The 21,555-nt window shown below is 40.1% G+C and overlaps 1 protein-coding gene across 3 annotated transcripts in view; it reads left to right on the top strand.

The window, feature by feature from the left end:
• Positions 1-21,555, top strand: part of RALBP1 (ralA binding protein 1) — a 597,292-nt gene that overhangs the window by 545,681 nt on the left and 30,056 nt on the right. For all 3 annotated transcript variants that reach the window (XM_044066564.1, XM_044066562.1, XM_044066563.1), the window contains exon 9: positions 9,692-9,818. In XM_044066564.1, the coding sequence (XP_043922499.1) occupies positions 9,692-9,818 (127 nt within the window). The remainder of the gene's footprint in view (positions 1-9,691; positions 9,819-21,555) is intronic.

Raw genomic sequence — 21,555 nt, 5'->3', positions numbered from 1 at the left:
TTATTGTTGGACTGGAGATTAGTGCCATGCCCTATTTACTTCTAATACTTTTAATATAATTAAAAAAGCCCTTGTAGTTGTCCCTGGAATAAGTACCTACTTTCAGTTCATATCATGCCTTAGTCTTCCTGATACTGTGCTTGAGATCTCTGCTGGCCTGCCTAAGTACCTTCTTGTGGTGGGAGGTGGGTAAGTGTTTGTATAAAGCAAGTTGTTTGTTTTTTATTACAGAGTTAATTTATTGTAGACCTCTGCTATATGGGTTTATTTTTGAATTTCTCAGTATACTGAGTGGGAATAGGATTCTCTTTTGTGACTGGGTCAGCAGAAGAGACAGTGTTTTTGAATTTCTTCAGGCCCTCAGACAAGGGATATTTTAGGTTGGCTTTGGAGTAATACCTGAACATGATGGATATTGGACAGGATGTTAATTGTTTTGAGAGATTAGTTTGTTGGTTAGATCTGATCATTATTTCTAAGGAGAAGGTCAAGTATGTTGTCATGGCTGGTGGAAATGTCTATATGATCTTGGGAATTAGTATTTTTAAACACCTTTATCAAATTATCACTTAAAATCATAGGCAAACATACTTTAATAGAAAAGAAAACAAAACATATTAACTTTTCCATTTACATACATCATATACATTTTCTTTCTTTATAACTGTCATCAGTCCAACTTTATTTAAATTACTCAATTCCTGCCCTCTCATTCACTCCAATGGAGCTTAGGAAGTTTGCACTGTAACTTCCAGTGGGCGGAGCCTAAGCCTTTTCACAGAATCAAACGATGTCCTTACATTTCAAACAAATGTTCATATCTGTAGAACCATAAGGATTATAAAAGAAGTATTAATGGCAAACTATTCAGCACAAACTATTTTATAGTGGTAGTATTCTTTAGGTTCTAGGTCTTAAACCAAATTTTATAAATCACAGTAAACACAGTAACTATTAAATTTGTAATATTTTGTAAACAATTTACAATATCTCAGCAACCACTCAAGTTACACTCATACTGTCAGCAGCATTTTATTCATCTAACCGAGAGCTTTCATATGAGGCCAAGGAGTTATGTCTGTGTTACTTGGTTGTTGAGATATTTAGAAAAATGTGAAAATGGTATCTATATAAATTAATATCAAAAACAACAGTTAATATCTATTTACATGCACTAGCCAGAGGTCAAATATTAATGGAGTTGAGTTTGCTATTGTGCAAGCTTTAATACGAAATATTTCATGGTTTTGGAATTATTGATGCAAATATGAATAGCAATATTTGACGCCTAGAGGTGTCAGTAGGAGTTAACTGCAGATGCACCTGGAGGCATCACTCGGATGTAATGAGTTAATTCTCCTCCTGAAGATTATTCTGCATGTATTGTTCTCACATGTTCCATTTATGTCTACATAATTTTCTCCTTCCATTTTATAAAACACTCCCTTCCAGTTTGTTTCTCCTTTACAGTGTTTGTAATGAATCAAGTAAAGGAAAACAGCAGGCTCAGATTGAATGAAGTCAGGGAAAGCAGCAGGCTCAGATTGAATGAAGTCAGGGAAAGCAGCAGGCTCAGATTGAATGAAGTCAGGGAAAGCAGCAGGCTCAGATTGAATGAAGTCAGGGAAAGCAGCAGGCTCAGATGAAATGAAGTCAGGGAAAGCAGCAGGCTCAGATGAAATGAAGTCAGGGAAAGCAGCAGGCTCAGATGAAATGAAGTCAGGGAAAGCAGCAGGCTCAGATTGAATGAAATCAGGGAAAGCAGCAGGCTCAGATTGAATGAAGTCATGGAAAGCAGCAGGCTCAGATTGAATGAAGTCAGGGAAAGCAGCAGGCTCAGATTGAATGAAGTCAGGGAAAGCAGCAGGCTCAGATTGAATGAAGTCAGGGAAAGCAGCAGGCTCAGATTGAATGAAGTCAGGGAAAGCAGCGGGCTCAGATAGAATGAAGTCAGGGAAAGCAGCAGGCTCAGATGAAATGAAGTCAGGGAACGCAGCAGGCTCAGATTGAATGAAGTCAGCAGGCTCAGATGAAATGAAGTCAGGGAAAGCAGCAGGCTCAGATGAAATGAAGTCAGGGAAAGCAGCAGGCTCAGATTGAATGAAGTCAGGGAAAGCAGCAGGCTCAGATTGAATGAAGTCAGGGAAAGCAGCAGGCTCAGATTGAATGAAGTCAGGGAAAGCAGCGGGCTCAGATGAAATGAAGTCAGGGAAAGCAGCAGGCTCAGATTGAATGAAGTCAGGGAAAGCAGCAGGCTCAGATTGAATGAAGTCAGGGAAAGCAGCAGGCTCAGATTGAATGAAGTCAGGGAAAGCAGCGGGCTCAGATTGAATGAAGGTCAGGGAAAGCAGCAGGCTCAGATTGAATGAAGTCAGGGAAAGCAGCAGGCTCAGATGAAATGAAGTCAGGGAAAGCAGCAGGCTCAGATGAAATAAAGCAGCAGGCTCAGATGAAATTAAGTCAGGGAAAGCAGCAGGCTCAGATGCTTTCCGGCCCCAACACTTAAGCTGAACGCCAAAAAATGTATAGTCATACCCTTTGGGAAAAACAAGGTAAACACAAATTACCACATAGGTGGTAATCCATTAAGTACGGAAGAGGTAATCAGGGACCTAGAGACCCAGGTTGACAGTAACCTCTCATTTGACACTCACATTGCCAAAGTGGTTAGGAAGACCTTCTATATTGCCCACCTTATCATGAAGGGTTTCACATCTAGATCAAGAGAGGTCATTGTGCCCCTGTACTCTTCTATTATCAGGCCAATGATTGAGTACAGTGCCCCAATTTGGGATGTATCTAACCCGACACCTGCAGCAGTTGGAAAGACCCCAAAAGTTCCTCACCAAGAGGATAAAGGGTCTTAAACATATGTCATATGCTGCCCGACTGAAAAAACTCCAGCTCTATTCAGTCGCATAACGCCTACTCAGAGGTGATCTGTGCCTGACGTACAAGGCCATGTCCAATCCGGAATTAATGGACATGCTCCACCTCAGAAAATCCAAATCCATCAGAGCCACGAGAACAAAAGACTTAAACCTCAACACATAAATAAATAGGATGTGCTGGAGGGACAGATTCATAACTCAGAGGCTTCCTACACTCTGGAACAGAATCCCAGTCCATGTTAGGCAGAGCCCTCACTGACTCTATTCAAGAGAAATCTTGACGAGTGGATGGGAGATCGTAGGTTTACCCCGGGGGTCATCTCTTTGTCACTACTAGACAGAGGCACAGTACACTAAACCCTAAAAGGGCGTAGTATTCTCAACCTAAGGGGTGGTGAAAGCCACACACACTCTGGCTAGGCTTATAAATGCCCTAGGGCAGATAGCCTAGTACGAACCTACGAAATGAAGTCAGGGAAAGCAGCAGGCTCAGATTGAATGAAGTCAGGGAAAGCAGCAGGCTCAGATTGAATGAAGTCAGGGAAAGCAGCAGGCTCAGATTGAATGAAGTCAGGGAAAGCAGCAGGCTCAGATTGAATGAAGTCAGGGAAAGCAGCGGGCTCAGATTGAATGAAGTCAGGGAAAGCAGCGGGCTCAGATTGAATGAAGTCAGGGGAAGCAGCGGGCTCAGATGAAATGAAGTCAGGGAAAGCAGCGGGCTCAGATGAAATGAAGTCAGGGAAAGCAGCGGGCTCAGATGAAATGAAGTCAGGGAAAGCAGCGGGCTCAGATTGAATGAAGTCAGGGAAAGCAGCGGACTCAGATTGAATGAAGTCAGGGAAAGCAGCGGGCTCAGATTGAATGAAGTCAGGGAAAGCAGCGGGCTCAGATTGAATGAAGTCAGGGAAAGCAGCGGGCTCAGATGAAATGAAGTCAGGGAAAGCAGCAGGCTCAGATGAAATGAAGTCAGGGAAAGCAGCAGGCTCAGATGAAATGAAGTCAGGGAAAGCAGCAGGCTCAGATTGAATGAAGTCAGGGAAAGCAGCAGGCTCAGATTGAATGAAGTCAGGGAAAGCAGCAGGCTCAGATTGAATGAAGTCAGGGAAAGCAGCAGGCTCAGATTGAATGAAGTCAGGGAAAGCAGCAGGCTCAGATGGAATGAAGTCAGGGAAAAGCAGCAGGCTCAGATGGAATGAAGTCAGGGAAAGCAGCAGGCTCAGATGGAATGAAGTCAGGGAAAGCAGCAGGCTCAGATGAGGTCACAGCAGGTATGATAAAGATGCTGGGTGAGATAGGGGAGAAATGGCTCTTTAGGGCACTAATAGCAGTATGGAGAGAAAGGCATATCCTAGATGACTGGCGAATAAGCATACTTGTGCCAGTGTATAAGAACAAGGGGAAGTTCTGGAGAGAGCAACTGATGAACAGATATGCAGAGCAGTTGAATGTAAGATGGGAGATGAGCAGTTCGGATTCAGACTAGGATGCAGCACAATTGAACCGATGTTTGCTGTGAGACAGATACTTGAGAAGAAGCTAGAGACGAGGAGAGAGTCCAACTGGGCATTCCTAGACTTGGAGAAAGCATATGACAAGGTCCCAAGAAAGCTGATCTGGGTAGTACTGCAGTGGTTTGAAGTCCCAGAAACATTGGTAGAATTAGTGCAGGCTATGTACAAGGACCCAATGACTCAAGTGTGAACAGTGTGTCAGCCACACAGAGGGGTTCCCAGTGGGAGTGGGTTTACACCAGGCTTCAGCTCTGAGCCCACTGCTGTTCATACTGGTGATGGACTACATTAGCAAACAGATCGGTGGGGACAAATCAACAAAGTTGCTGTATGCAGATGATGTGGTATTACAGGCAGACTCTGATCTAGAACTTCAGCAAAGGATAGCAGAATGAAATGCAAACCTGAAGGCACATGGGATAAAACTAAGCACAGATAAGACGGTGGTAATGGCAGCAAATTGAGGGAATCAGAAGAAGCTGAGAATAGAGACAGAAGGGAAGATAGTGGAACAGATAAACACCTTCATGTATCTGGGAGGGGTGGTTGAGGAGAAGGGAGGACTGAATGAAGACATCAAAGCTAGACATAGAGGGGCTGCAGCCAAATGGCATAGAGTATCAAGTGTATGTGATAGAAGAATGCCAAAGAAGCTGAAAAGTAAGGTGTACAAGACAGTGGTCTGACCAGTACTATTGTATGGTACAGAAACCTGGGCAGGAAAGGCGGAATAGTTGAAGAAACTAGAGGTGATGGAAATGAAGTGCCTGAGAAGGATGAAAGGATGCACACTGTGGGACAGATGAAGAAATGAGGACATAAGAGCAGAAGCCATATTAGCTTCAATTGCAGAAAAAAGTCAGAAAACAGATTACAGTGGTTTGGACATGTGCAGAAAAGCTGAAGACGTCTGGTGAGGAAGATTTGAGACAGACAGGAAGAAGGTAAGAGGAAGAGAGGATGTCCAGCAAAGAGGTGGATGGATTATGTGAAAGAAGATCTGCGACAGTCAGGCCTGAGTGTTGAAGGCAGGAGAGTGGCACTGAATCGAGAGATGGCGACAGTTAACACGATACCCCAACCCCATATAGAAAAAATGTGGAAAAGGGGGCTTTTGATGTTGAATGTTCAATACTTCAAATACAGTTGGTTTAAACTTTGATTTCCATTTTCCAGTAGTTGCTTTTTTGCAGACAACAGAATTAAACTTAACAAGGCCTTTCTATATCTAGGCAATTTAGATCCTATGTCCCAGCTCAAAACAATAATTTCTTTAGTTACAGCTATTTGCTTGCCCAATATTTGTGACGGACTATAAACTTTTAATAAAATCTACCAACTCATTTACATCCCCCCCTCAAAAAAAAAAAAAAACACATTCCCCATTACCGCTTTGTTTCTCATTGTACCGCCAACATTTGCTATCTACCTCAAGAAAAATTATTTGAAATCTGCTTGAGGTATACAGATACGTACGCAAGCACTTTCAAGCAGACATCCTAAACCTTCTGGACTTTGTTGCATACTTGAGAGCAGCATGTCTCCTCCCTTTGTCCCCCTTGTGAATTGCTTTTCCCGTCTCTCTTCCTAATCTTTTCTAACGTGCTCGGATTGATTCTTAGACTTATTGTGCAATATTTTATATGCCCTGCTAATTATCCATTCTCTAAACTGTTTTAGATTCAACTAAAAACTCTACCAGAGCAGGTCTTTCACTTAGGACTCCCTAGTTCCTCTTTCCCTGTACTCTGATATCAATCCCTGTTAGGGAAGGCAGTCTCTAGTCTGCAGTCCAAATGTTTTTTGGCCTCGTCCTCCTACATTGCCTTTCCCTCTTTAGTTATTTGCTCCCAGTACCTTGGTTCCTTTGTCATTTTCCCCATGTTCTCCATTACATTAGAGCCCCCACTTGCCTATTTTCTGTACCTCTATTTGCAGTCATTTCTACTGGCAAAGTCTCTTTTCTCATGCTGGTTTAGTTCTTGGAATACGTTCTGCTACTTCATGAATATAACATTCCGTATACTTACTATTCTTCTCCTTAAAGGTCTACATCCAAAACACCGCTCTGTCCTTATCTCTTGAATTTCCCCCTGCCTTATATTCATCCCTTTACATTTTGAATTACAACTTTCTGCTTGTATTATATTTATTTACTTGTTTGTTTTTGTTTGTTTGTATTCGTTTTCTGGGGTAGAGCATTGATCTCCATGGACCTTTTTCAGACTCAGCCCAGGAGTGGCGACTGGTTAAGTGACTTCCTCAGAGTCGCACAGTTACGCAATGGAGACTGAATATTTATGAGCTTTAACTGTATAGCTGTAAAGTATCCCTTTGTCAGGTAATCCTAAACCACCTTATTCTATTGGATGGGTCAACTTATCCCAATTGACCCTTGCCCTCTTCTCCTCCCAAATAAATTCCTTCAACTCGCTATTAATTATCGTCCACAACTTCTCCTCTGGTTGTTAAAGATGTGCCTGACCTGTATATAAAACTAAAGGTTCTAAAAAATGGTCACTGCTTGTATCTTGCTATCCATATCCATAAACAAGAACTTCCAGTTTCTTTGTTTCTGTACTGTCTTTTGCTTAGTCTCTTCCGCTTATCCTTAGCTGCTGTAACAGAATCCTTTTTAATCTATTCTCCTAAATACTTTATTTTATCGTGTCCCATTAAATGTGGGCATTTTTGAACCAATTTATGTATGGGTATATAGTTTACAGTTATATACTTTTTTGTTTTATCTTAATTTTATATCTTTAAAAGACTCAAAACTGTCTCGAAATGTTCCACAATACTGAGATGCCCTTTCTGGATTTATCATGTATAAAATAATATCATCTAAATAAAACCAACATTTCTTGATTGTCATATCAGTTATAACCTTGAATTTGAGTACCTTATTTTCTTTGTCAGTGTCTGTAAATTTAAATCAAATAACGAAGGGGAAAAAGGACTTCCCTGCCTGGTCCCTTTATTCAGACACAACTTATCTGACAGGAATCCTCCCACTTTAATTCTTGCCTCCTCTTTCTCATATATCCTCCTTATTAACCTTATTATTGGATCAGGGAAGGGCATCGAGCTGGCACCTCGGCACCCGTAAAAACTCTACTGACTATCATTAGCGGACCGGAGTTCCGCTGTGGCAACCCCTAACCGGGAAAAGCCGAAAGAAGAAGCAACATTGGATCAGGGAATGCAAATGCTTCCATTGCTCTTCTCATAAAATCCCAGCTTTCTGTGCATCAAGAACGTTTTCTTACACTTTGCTTCCCACTAGATCATCAATGTTCTATTAATTTGTCGATTCTTGCCTCCTCTCTACAAAACCACATTGATCCACATGTGTCACTTTTAGCAGCACCTTTTCCATTCTTTTAGCTAATTTAGATGTAAACACTTTGAAATCATGATTTAAAGTGAAATGAGTTTATATAAAGCTGGGTATGATAGGTCTTTAGCCTCTTTGAGTAGTATGACAGGGTTTCTTTGAGAATGAATTCCTGCTATGCCTGACATGGTCTTCGAGTTTATGTTGAGACAGTCTATTAATCTCTCTCTATTTTTCCTTGATCCCTAAAACAAGTATGAAAAAATCTTCATACTGTGAATATCCACAGGCAGCTCAGGTGTTACCTAGACAAAACCTGAGCCTTCAGGAAAGATGATTAGATGTTTGTCGCTTATGACAAAAGAGAAAAGGACAGCCAGCGTTGAAGCGTACTGTTTCTAGCTGGCTGCTTAATGCTATTTCTTTGCTGCTCTTACCATAATGAGCCGCTTCAGCAGAGTTGGGGTCCATTCCAGTAGTGTGTTGGCATTTTGGGTGGCTTTCTGGAAAGGGGTAGACTGTATTCTAGAAGATGCGACTTGTTCTTCTGCACTTATCTTTACAAAGCACTGTGAATATGGTCCTTTTCCAGGTCCAGAGCAGCTTTTGCTAGGACCATTCTCCAGAGGCTCCTGGATTCTTAATTGCTCCTCTTTTGTTGCTTGTTGAGCTGTGATAATGTATCCATATAGTTTAGACTTCAGCAACAGTGATCTTATGTTGAGCATAGTACAGTTGTGCAAGTAAACTAATCATAACCATAGATGTTCTAATAGATCGCTGTTGCAGTAGTTGTACCCTTCTTTCACCCCCCCCCTTGTGTTTATTATGTTACCAGGATGTATATTTATATACCTTTATGTATATAGTTTCCATTTTGGTTGTTTCCTAGCATTTTTAGGGCTGTTGCCTCCTTTTTGGGGGGCCAAGAAAGCTGTTCACTTGTCTTGCTTTGTCTTTTATATGGACCTCCTCTTGAGCTCTTGACAAATGATGTGGAAGGTGCCTTTTAGCACTGAAAAGCAGACTGGTAATAGTAGGGTAGGACAATGTAGTTCAGGCCACTTGTAACAGTGATAGATTAGAATGCCTGGTACTTAACACAACATAGCTCAGGCCACTTGTAACAGTGATCGATTACAATGTCTGGTACTTAACACAACATAACTTTCTGTGTAAGTAATCTGATAATTTTGAAAAGTGTGTTTGCTTGATAAAGGCCGTAACTGAACTCTTATTTTTCTAGTGACTGATATAAGATTGGCGTGACTGTAGCTCTCCACTCTTTTGTAAAAAGCAGGATTCTATCCATCAATTTTCTTAATTTAATGCTGGTTGGCTTGTTGAGAGTGATTAGTAACTGAAGTCTTCGTATTGGCTCTGTAGTCTAATTGGTGGAAAAGTACCTGTCAGTGGAGAAAGATCGGTAACCTGTCCGGGGAAATGTGTGATTCTGTACATGTATGAACAGAGTTTAGGTAATTGTGCAGCACAGTTACTTAAAGCCCTCAAAGTATAAAAAGTCACAAATGTTGATTGTTTAAGAAGCAGGTCACATTTATAACAACCCACATGATGGACTATTATCAGCAGCTCAGTACATTGTATCTTCACTGTAGAAAAAAACACTGATAGGAAAGGTCATAAGTAAAGGTGCTGACTGAACAGCAAGGATGCCTTTTACTGAAAAGTGTCTTTTGTAAGATGCAGTGTTATACTAAGTATCTCACACAATTTTACTGTAAGCACTGATTCTGCTGTATTTATATTTGAAGCATGATGGCTCTGTATCGATCCTCTAAGTGTTACCTTCTGTCAAAATCACTTTAAAGTAGTCTTCCCTTCTGTTGTGTTAGTTACTTTTTGGGCATTTGGAACTTAGAGGTAAAGACTAGTTCTTGCACATGTGACTTGTTTACTTCACTTATGTTTTGTTTTTGTTTTTCATGCAGTCGTCAACAACAGCATGGCCGAAGTGAAACTGAAGAATATTCATCTGATAGTGAAAGCGAAAGTGAGGATGAAGAAGAACTGCAGTTGATCTTAGAAGATTTACAAAGACAGAATGAAGAGTTAGAGGTAGAGTAGTTGAAGTAACCAACAAGTGAGCAGTCATGTTACAGTCCTACCACAATCAGCACACTTCAGTTTTGTTAAACATGTTAACATTGTTTTTCACTAGGATGGATTTAGAGAGGGAGTTCTGTCACTATTCAGTTAGTGTGTTGTATGTTACGTGGATCATTCTGATTTATTACATTCACTGCTAAAAATAAATATAGACTTAGACTTCCTAGAGGAAAGGCCGTTATGGTCATTAGCCTAGTAAATACCTATGAACCTAGGTGTGGAAAGAGCTCATTGTGAGGGCCCAATGGCTATCTTCTAGTTTTTGTGAATAGGGGCTGCTTGGTGCATCAGATCACACTGGCAGTAATTATGTACTTCAAAGGAGTAATCTTTAGTGACATGGGATTTGCATCATAGGAGTGAACAAATGTGAATAAAACTCAGTAAGGAATATTTTAGAAGACTTAAATTAATCCTGAAAACAGCATTGACGTCTAGGAACAAAGTTCAAGCTATAAACCAGTTTGCTTTTCCTGTCCTAACTTACTGTTTTGGTATGATTGACTGGCCCTAAAAGGTGTTCGATAGATTAGACTGAAAAACAAGAAGGATGCTTCATGCTCCTCAAATGATTTATAAAAATCATTGCATACCAAGATTATATATTCCCCATTCCGAAGTAATTATAGGCCTCCTTGAAATTGATCACATGTTTAGATCTGCAATTGTGGAACTGCATACATATCTGCTAACCTCACAGAGTTTTGAAACATGAGGAGAATAAATCTAAGATGACTTCCATTCTTTGTCTAGCAGAAGCAAAAATCAGGCAGCAAGTGAATTTGCCAAAAAACAAAAGAAAGAATATAAGGTGAAGGATCGCATGAGAGGGCAGGAAATGTGGAAAATGCATAAATATAGTTGCAAGTATAGAAAACTCAGGATAGAACGCAGGGATGGTTAAGGAGAGGCGAATTCAAACCAAGAGATGAAAGGTTAATATTGGCAGCCAAAGATAGTGGACTAAGTACACATTGGTTTACAAAGTCCTTTGAACATGTGGGAGAAACCAACAAATGTAGGTTTTGTAAAACAGAATTGGAAACCGTTACACACTTTGTTTCAGGTTGTGACATACTAATGGCAGAAGGTCTGTATACTGAAAGGCATAAAAGTGTGGCGAGACTGTTGCACTGGGGATTGTGCAAGCATTATAACATTGAAGTAGCTGAAAAACACTGGAAACATGAGCCACAAAGCATCATAGAAAATGATGAAGTTTATATCACATGGGATCACCCATTACCAACAGTTCAAAGATAGATATGAGAAAACCAGATACTGTATTGTGGTCCATGAAAAGAAGACAAAAGTAGCATTGATCATTGAAATCACTACACCCAGTGACTACAGTGTATTAGGCACAGAGAGAGACAAAGTCATAAAATATCAGGATTTGCAGGCAGAAACAGGAGCAATGTGGTAGAAAGATATCCAGACAGTTCCAATAGTAGTAGGAGCAATGGGTCTTATAAAAAATAATCTACAGTCATATTTAGATATGTTACCGATGCTTGTAATCTGTACGAATTGCAGAAGGAGTCATTACTGGTCACCATTGCAGGTGCATCTAAGGGCACTTCTGGCTGACATCAAAGGTTGAAACCGTACTAACAGTACTAATTTTATGAATATTAATCATACTTTGACTTAGGAATGGGATCCAGTCTAGTCATGATATTAGAAACCCAAAAGATTTGGAGAAATTAAAGAGAGTGAGGTGTGACTCCCACAGGCTGTTGGGGAGCAGCGCACTGTTGCATTGGAGATTATACAAACACTATAGCATTGAAGCAGCTAAGAAGCACGGGAACATGAATCACAAAACATTACAGTAAATAATGAGCTTTATATCAAATGGGATCGTCCATTATCAACCGTTCAAAAAATAGATGTGAGAAAACCAGGTAAACTAGTCCATGAAGAGAAGACAAAGCAATGGTCTTTGAAATATTGCTACACCCAGTGATTACAGTGTCTTACTTATAGAAAGACTGTCATAAAATACCAGGATTTGCAGGCAGAAACAAGGGCAGTGGGCAATGTGGAAGAAGGATACCCAGACAGTTCCAATAGTAGTAGTAGGAGCAGTGGGTCTCGTAAAGAATTTACAGTCATATATAGATATGCTACCAATACATGCAACTCCATATAAATTATAGGAGTTAGTTCTGGGCACATTGCAGATGCTGCAAAGAGCACTTCTGGCTAACATCAAAGACTGAAACAGTACTAATTTCATGAACTTTAATCATACTTTTTCTTAGTCCATTCCTGTCATTGTATTAGAAACCCAAAAGACTTGGAGAAACCAAACCAAGTGAGTTGTAACCGTCACAGGTTGATAGGGAGCAGCAGTTATGCAATGCAAAAAACAAAGTTAGCAGGAAACCTCTACATTAACATAAGAGAAAGGCAATGAATAAGAGAAGACAGTTGTTAAACAAGGCCACAGAAAGGTAAGGTCTAGAGGTATGGATCTCAGGCAATGAAAGAAATTTGTAAAGGAAATAAAATGTCACATTTTTAATGAGGTACATCCCAAGGGGGGGGGGGGTTGTATTTAACAATTTGTCTGATCAATGCTGACTATAAGGAAATGATCATCTGGTTGGACCTTGATATTCCTTTGGCAGTTAGCTGTGCTAAATATAAGCATTTTGTACCAACCTTTGTCACATGATATTGAAAAGAAAGGGACTTGTCTACTTAAGTTCATTTGTCCCCGATTACATTTTCATTTTATTTCTACATATTGTGACGAGGGAGGGGTTGTCTACCAAACGTGATGATGCTACACTTTTTAGTATTTAGTTTGAGCCCAGGAGTTTATTTGGGGAGAGTTCATTCTGGAATGTTTTAGGTGTCAGAATGTAACTTAACCATCCCTTGTTTGGAAATTTGCAAACTTTTAGCCAGAGGACTTAAGTCTGTGCCTGGAGTTCTGAGAAGTAAATGGTGAAAAGGAAATTTTAAAGTATTTAGCTTCTGTTTCATGCTAATACTGGGAATTGTGTTGAAGACCTTGGCCAGGTTAAGATTCGCCATGTATCTTGCATGACCACTGTCCACAGACTCTGAAACCCTTTCAAATACGTTTACCAGATCCAGTAGACAGGATCAACCCTTCATTGCGCTATAATGTTGGGGGACAAGTCAAGTAAGATTCTTGATATTGTATTTTGAGGTCAGTTATAGAGTTATGAAGCATTGCATGGGTTTTCAGATGAGACTTTTGTAAGGCTGATAGGCCTGCAATTACCTGGGTTGATTGTAATTCCCCCCTTATGGAGGGCATCATTAGTTCAGTGCATCACTTATTAATGACAAAATGTATAATTAAACTTAGGTTAACTTTATAAGCAGGGAGTCGGCAGTGGCACGTTTAGCACACGTTAAGCAACCATGTGTATTGTTAGGTCACATGAAGGAAATGTTTTGATCTTTAGCACATTCAGGAAATTATTTGTAATGATATTTGTGGGAGTTAGGGATTCAGATATTTCAAGGCTTTGAATAGAAGTCTGAAGTAAAGTTTGCAGTAAATTTGTTTGCAAAGATATTGGCAATGTCTGTTGGGTCAGAGTAATAAAGGAAAGGGAAGAAGTAGAATGGGACCGTGAAAGCATTTACTAAAGGAAATTAAAGCAGTTACAGCAAGATGTTAACACTGTTAGAAGAACATCTAAAAGAAATTAAAGCAGCTAAGGCAAGAAGTAACACCGTTAGAAGGACATCTAAAGGAAATTAAAGCAGCTAAGGCAAGAAGTAACATCATTAGAAGAACATCTAAAGGAAATTAAAGCAGCTAAGGCAAGAAGTAACACCGTTAGAAGAACATCTAAAGGAAATTAAAGCAGTTACGGCAAGAAGTAACACCGTTAGAAGGACATCTAAAGGAAATTAAAGCAGTTACGGCAAGAAGTAACACCATTAGAAGAACATCTAAAGGAAATTAAAGCAGCTAAGGCAAGAAGTAACACAGTTAGAAGAACATCTAAAGGAAATTAAAGCAGTTACGGCAAGAAGTAACACCGTTAGAAGGACAGCTAAAGGAAATTAAAGCAGTTACGGCAAGAAGTAACACCATTAAAAGAACATCTAAAGGAAATTAAAGCAGCTAAGGCAAGAAGTAACACCATTAGAAGAACATCTAAAGGAAATTAAAGCAGCTAAGGCAAGAAGTAACACCATTAGAAGAACATCTAAAAGAAATTAAAGCAGCTAAGGCAAGAAGTAACACCATTAGAAGAACATCTAAAGGAAATTAAAGCAGTTACGGCAAGAAGTAACACCGTTAGAAGGACAGCTAAAGGAAATTAAAGCAGTTACGGCAAGAAGTAACACCATTAAAAGAACATCTAAAGGAAATTAAAACAGCTAAGGCAAGAAGTAACACCATTAGAAGAACATCTAAAGGAAATTAAAGCAGTTAGGCAAGAAGTAACACCATTAGAAGAACATCTAAAGGAAATTAAAGCAGTTAGGCAAGAAGTAACACCGTTAGAAGAACATCTAAAGGAAATTAAAGAACCGATCATTAAAATATTTAGAAATGTAGACATGTTAAAAGCAAGACACAGTATCAAAACAGACAAGGATTTATCATGTAGTATTGGAAATAATAAATTAAAAATGTCAGCTTAGCAAGAAAAACATAGAGGGTATGCAGGATAGATACCAAATAAGCAATTCAGTTATGACCCAAAAAGGTTTTATAGAAAATTGTGAAACCAGGAAAAATGTTAACGTTTATATAAATATAAATTTCCTACGTCACAAGTAATAAGTCAATAAAGATTAAAAAAATACAATTAGGCACATTTTGGAGAAGTATTTATGAAAATCTTGTTGAACATAACAAAGATGCTGAAGAGAGAGAAGAATTAAAAGAAACTGTCAGGAGCTCTAATGTAGGTGATACGAAATGAGATGAAGGTAAAGGTCAGAGAAAACTGAGACAAAATTCAGGAAAGTTCCTAAACAGGATACCCCAGGCCAGACGGAGTTCTTTCTAGACTTTACCCCATTCTGTATATGACTCTCAAATTATGGTATCCTTACAATATATTTATGCTCAAATTACTACTATTAATTTTTTCCTTTAAGCTAACTGGAATCCTTTTTCTATCTACTGCTGCATCCCTCTACTAAAACTACACGCCTTGTGTTTCTCTTGTCTGCAATTACATTGTCGCAGCTGCAGCATGATTTTCTCTGCTGTTCACTAAACTGGTAACATTTTGTTACTTCCTGGTGATCAGATGCTACCTTACATCATTGTACCCCTTTCTTTTTTCCCTTGGTGTTTGTTTTCATACTGACTGTGGTCGACTACTCCGTAATTATTTTTTTTATATGACACGACATCCCACAACAGCAAGAGAAGCCAAAGAAAACACAGTGTCACTGTCTGTCTTCAAATTACACTTCATATTATGATCACCGACAGAAGCAGGAATGATACAAAACTGGATGGTTAATCCAACCTCAGGTTTAGGTTAAAAAACCTGTTGAGCATTCAGAAGCAGCAAATTACTGTGATATGATGAGAGTGTGAGCAGCTAGTAGACTGCTGTATTAATACTAGTGATGCGATACTGCAGTATTAATACTAGACTAGTCACTAGTATCATGGAGGGCAGGAAATGCAATCTGCTGCAGTAATGAGACACATAGATACTGTGGAAGCATGACTGTCACAGAATCCTAGCTTCATAGAATGTACACAGCATCTAGGAGGTTTACACCTTGCCAGCACCTACCTTTATTGCCTTTTTCAAGGAACAATAGGGCCATCACCTCTGGGGTGAATTTATGAACACCCACCCAACTTTCTAATTCCTCCTTAAAGGAAGATGTGTGTCAACACTGCTTGATCTGGAGAAGTTTGTTCCAGAGACGAGATAGTCGTAGTGTGACATATTTTACAGTTATGTAGGTTACAGTTACCCATAACAGTAGATGTTTGAATTCCTCAGTGCTGGAACAACCTTTAGGCTATATTGGTTGTGTCTTGCAGAAGACATAACTGACCAGCTTCCAACAGCCCTGGCTCCCTCCCAGACTTCCACTTTGTCTGCTGCTTGGTCAGCCTTGAGAAGGGAAAACTTATAGTCCCAAGTGAAGGCTCTTCAGGACTTTCTTGCCTAATTGTTAAGAAGTAGTGTACTCGTTCTGAATTAAACAAATAAAAAATAAACCCTATACACCACTAGGAAATGGTGGGTGGATGCAACTACTACTGCAATGATGAATTTGAACATCTGTTGCTAAAGGGTAGTGCAACTTGCACAAGTGTACTATGTTCATCTTTCAACTGCCGCAATAGCTTTTAGGCTATATAGGTTGATTAGCAAAGCCTATCCATCCTGGAAGGATGTGAATCCAGGAACCCATGGAGAATGGTCCTAGCAAATTCAGTCCTGAATGTACAAAATGAATCCAGTATGAAATGCTTTCTTCAAGCATATAAAAAGGACAATGTAGCTGTCTCTAGAAAGCTCCTAAAGTCCACCCCTTTCCAGTATGCCATCATGAAGACAAGGCCCTTGGCGAATGAGCTTTAATACTCCCTGGAACTAGTTTATCATGATGGGTATTACAAAAGGCAATAGCCAAGGACAACCAACTGGAAACCGTTGTGGTGGACATGGGCTGGTCTTTTTTTAGTTCTATCATAAGTAAATAGCCTTTTTTAAAATACTTGGTTCTGTCAAGTTAGTACCCAAGCTGGCTGTGCGTGTCCAGAGTCTGTGAAAGCCTTACTCCATGGTTCTGAGGTTTAAGATAGAACACTAGGAGATTGATGGCCTGATTCAAAGAAACTCAAGCAACTTTGGGCATGAGTGAAAGACTTTTTCGTAAAGATACCCTGTTCCAAACACAGACCAGACAGAGTTTACCCACCAAGAGAACTTGTAACGTGGATACTGATCTTGCAGATACCAGAACAAATATAAGAACAGTTTTCCATGTAATGAATAGTAAATGTGCTTGATGTGCAGGTTCAAATGGAAACATGGTTAACTTTTCCTGTAGAAAGTTTTGAACTTAGGAAGGAGCAACCTGTTTGCAAGGTGATCTAAGATGAAATGATCCTATCAGAAACTGTTTTACCAAGAAAATGTTGAAGAAAGGGAAGGCTCTATGGGCAGACATACTGAAGTGGCCACAAGACTTACCTTGACAATGAAGGCCAGAGGCTAGTAACTGTCAAGTATTTGAGCAGCAGTGGTACAATAACAGATAAGGCCCTGGTTATTTGGTAGGCACCAACTAGAAAAGTCTTCGACATGTCAATATAATATTTTCTAGTATCAGGATATCTTATCGCCTTAAGTACCTGCTGCACATCCTCAAAAAGGTGTGCCTAAAAGGTATCCAGGTAGAATTAAGATGTCTTAGACTGGGGTGTATCAAAGTCCCCCTGTCTTTTGTAAGTAGTTGTAGATAATGAGGAAGTTTGTTGTTATTGTCCCTGGCGAAATCCATAATAAAGGAGAACCAGTATTGCCTGGGACAGAAAGGGGTCACCACAAATGTATTTTGGAGAATCCTTGCAAATATTCAGAATTACCCTGGGTGTCAGTGAAAAGGGTGGAATGCATAAAGAAGCATTCCCTTGTAAGGGAATGAAAAAAAGCTTTTGTTGTCCTTTATTGAAAGGAGGCTAACGGATCAGTTTGAGGTCTCCAGAACTGGATCAATACTGGGAAGATTCCCTCATTCAGCTTGCATTTGTGAGAGTCCATCTTGGTTCTGTTCAGTCTTCTGGCCACTACTGATTTGCTCTTTCAGAAAGTAATATGCTTTGAGGGTTAAGGAATGCTGAAGAGCTAACTCCCAAATGATCACAGCCAGGCTGTATAGAGGATCCTGCCTTGTGCCCCCTAGATTGTTGATGTATCACATCGCTGTGTTGTTGTACAACTGTTTAAAAATTACATGCTTTGGTTTGTCTAAATCCCACTGGCCTTGCCACCTTTACAGTCACAGGAGCAGCCTTCTAAAGAAATTCTAAGGTGTCTGAGGTTACAGACTAACTTGTTGGTTGAAGGGAGAAATGGAAGATGCATAATTTATATTTGTAATCACCACCACTGCAGCTCCATTTATACAAAGCTCAAGATAGGTATCTGAAAAGCTAATGGATGCAAGTATTAGGTCCATGTGTTTTTTTAGATACCATATAATCTGTCTTGTACAGCTTGGCAAGAGAAGTTGTGAGAGTCATGGATGCCATGAACCCCAGAATCCTGAGAAACTCCATGTTTTAAGTCCAAGAATGAATTGTTCAGGAAGGTTCCAACTAAAACTCCACCTGCAACAAAAAAATGTTACTGTGGAGTGTCTATAAGACATCCAAGAAAAAAAAACAGTATGAAGTGGTGAAGGAGAATTTCTGAATGTTTATCTAGAATTTCAGATGGTCAGAAGAGTTGAAACCCATATTACGGACACTTGATATCTCAGAGAAGATACTGCAAAGAATAGCAAGTCATTCAAATTAGGAAGAAACTGAATGCTGTTCAGTCTTCTGTAAGCAGTGACGGTTTCAAGACGCTTGTAAACAGACTTGATCCAGCATTTAACCCGAAGGGTAATGCAGAGAACTGATCATGTGACCCAGACACAGACGTTCGAGAGATTGTTTAGGTTCCATGTTACCATAAAGCTTCTTTGGAGAAAAAGAGGTCACAGCCTATGAAGAATCAACATCTTGAATACTGGAATTTCCCCACACTGAAATAGGAAGGAAAATTTAAAACTGGTTTCCAAAAAGGCTCACTCTTTGGTACCAGAAGCATTATGGAATAGATGTTATTGCCCCTTGAAAAAATGGCACTGGCTGTGTAACTCTTTGGGTAAGTACTACACGCCCTGTAAATGCACAAGCAGTACACTAAAATCCTGTCAGAAATCCCTTAGAAATAAAATTAATCTGACAGAAGTAAATGACAGGTAAGTTGTCACAGCAGCACTACATGCCTGTCATCATCCCTTCATGTGTGTTATGCTTGCAGTTTGTTTCTCCAGAGTGTCTCCTTCTCCCCGTCAGATAAGTACCCCATCTGGGATCTTCCAATATTAATTCAAAGTTTTAAAGGTCAGCAATTGCATGAAGTGTGGAAATTAAATCCCACAGAAAGATTTTCAGTCATTTTGTCTGCTTTTCTTGGGGCCTCAGCATGACATCTCTGACTGTCCCGAGTGTGCAAAATTCCACACAAAAGCCCACAAACATAGGGCTGAGGTATTAGCTGCCCATATGGCATTCTCCTCTTTGGTTTCCCCAGTGACATTACAACCCACTGCTGCCACCGTGTCTTTTCATACACTGGCTTCTGTCAATGTTATTCCAAGAAATGGAAAGACAAAAAGATAAAGGACTCTAACTTCTGATCAAGCTCTGGCTGTAGTCCCTGAGTTGACTGATGACCCAGGTGAGGTGCCTTTGCAGCCCCCCCTGGTCTGGCTCCTAGTAGGTCCAAACCCCCAGTGTGACCCCTCGGGAGGGGGCTATGATTTCCAGCCTACCTTCCACTGTTACCACAAGACATATGTCAGTCATGTCTGAGGTCACTTAGCAGGCCTCAGCGTCTGATGTTTGGGTTATGGGTCTCAAGGGAGGCACCCTTTCTACCTCTGCTAATGAAATCTTAACAGAGATTGCAGTTGGAAGACTGTAGCCTCTGGTCACTCCTTTTAAATGGACAACTAAACCTAAATGAATCACTTCCCTTACTTCACTCCACCTTTAGCCATTTTTTTTTCTCTGGCTGAAGTCCAAGACCTCCTAAAAATAGCAGAGGAATTCATGGCTTTCATGAAATCCAGAGAGCTGTCCCACATTTCTGCTTCTAAAGTCTCCCCATCCTAAAAAGCAACAGAGAGGCCTTTCAGGAAGATTCAGTTTCCTCAAGCTCAGAAAATGAAGAGGAGTTGCCCTACTATGGGCACCTGACTGTACAAACTTACCTGGATTCAGACTCAGATGACGCCCTCTCTCCTGCCTTCCCTCTCCACCCAGGACCTGTCTTTTGGGGCTACCCTTAATAGAATGAAGGAGGATTTCATTTGAGAAATCAGACAGTTCTCACAAGCTCAGACTCATTACATGGAACTGCTAAGTTTGCCTTCTGCCAGGAAACTGGATAGTCCTTCTGTACACTTAGTACTGGATGATGTCTTTAAAGACATTGCTTTACATCCTAATTCTTTACCACCTGCTACTAGGAAATCAGACAAGTTTTATAGAGTATAAACCAAAAAGAAAAGCAGTGCTCCACAGGATAAAAGTCCCATTGCTAGTAAAATCAGCAAGCAATAATCCACAAAAGAATATAGCAACGAGGCAACCAGGCAGTTCGTTCTCTACTGTTCTCAATAAATTTATTGATAAAAACACATCAAACTGGGTAAGCGCTTTCGCTAACAAGCTTCATCAGACCGTTTAACAAAAAATTAAGAGTAACACATTTATATATAAAAAAAATCAAATCCCTGTAATCCAGTCATGTTCAACCATTAATCAAGTCACCTAAACTTTCAGATATATATACAAGCAAAAACTAATATATGCATAAAACTTAACTATGCAAGTATAAAAACATGACAATTGTGTATATATATATATATATGGTTTACTATTAAATGTTCGAATGCACTCCGTGCGAACGGCGACCCCATCGACGCGTTTGCGCGAACCGAAACACCGAAACCGTTTCGATAGCGAACCGAAACCGCGAAACTCCGACGATCGACATTACCGGCCGCGCAACACCTCCACACCCATGCTACCATGGGTCGGATGGGGGCGAGATTTTGCCGTTCGCACATCTGGGCGTCGGTGTAGTGACGTTCGCAGTTTCGCGTTCGGGCAATGCGCGTCGCACAAAACGGGATCGACAATTTGATAGTAAACCTATATATATATATATATATATATATATACACACATCTCATTTCTTCACCCTCCGCTTTTTGAGCAATGGTTTTATGGAAGCCCTCTCATTAAGTCCTTTGCCCCTATCAGCTCTGAGGGTGATAATCCAGTTGTTCTCCTTATATTCTGTATGGTTCCTAATATCACCTTCCCGAATGTGAGGTGTAACTACCTCCAGTACTGTAAAATTAAATTTATGTGCTACCCCTTCCTGTATGGTATGCTTCGACAGTGCATTTTATTCAGCTTGAATTCTGATGCTGTAGAGATGTTCTCTTATTCTGTCTCTAAAGACCCTATTGGTCTTGCCCACGTAAAATGAGTGACAGCACTCGCATTCCACTAAGTAAACAACATTATCAGTCATGCACATGGCTGTGGCATGAAAAACAAACTATCCAAATCTGGATGTAAGAACTTATTGGAGGTATTAATGTACGAACAAAAATTACACCTCCCACACGGTCGTGTTGATCCCCCCTCTTCAACACCCTCCATGCTCCTATCATGACAGAGAAGTCTCTTCAGGTTCTTCCTATTCTTGTACAAGAACCTGGGTCTATCTCCCCCTAGTTCATGTACCTTTGTATCAACCGTCAGAACTGACCAATGCTTAGTGAAAATCTCAACTAAATCTTTATTATCACTGGTGAAAAATAGGGGCACCTTCAAATACTCATTGACCTGATCCTGAACTACAGGTCGAACATTACTGTGTGATCCAAAATAAGGCAGAGC

The sequence above is a fragment of the Protopterus annectens genome, chromosome 3.part1, assembly GCF_019279795.1.
Source record: "Protopterus annectens isolate FY-2018-M chromosome 3.part1, PAN1.0, whole genome shotgun sequence".
In the NCBI taxonomy this organism is placed as follows: domain Eukaryota; kingdom Metazoa; phylum Chordata; order Ceratodontiformes; family Protopteridae; genus Protopterus; species Protopterus annectens.
This window is presented reverse-complemented; position numbering and strand designations above follow the sequence as displayed.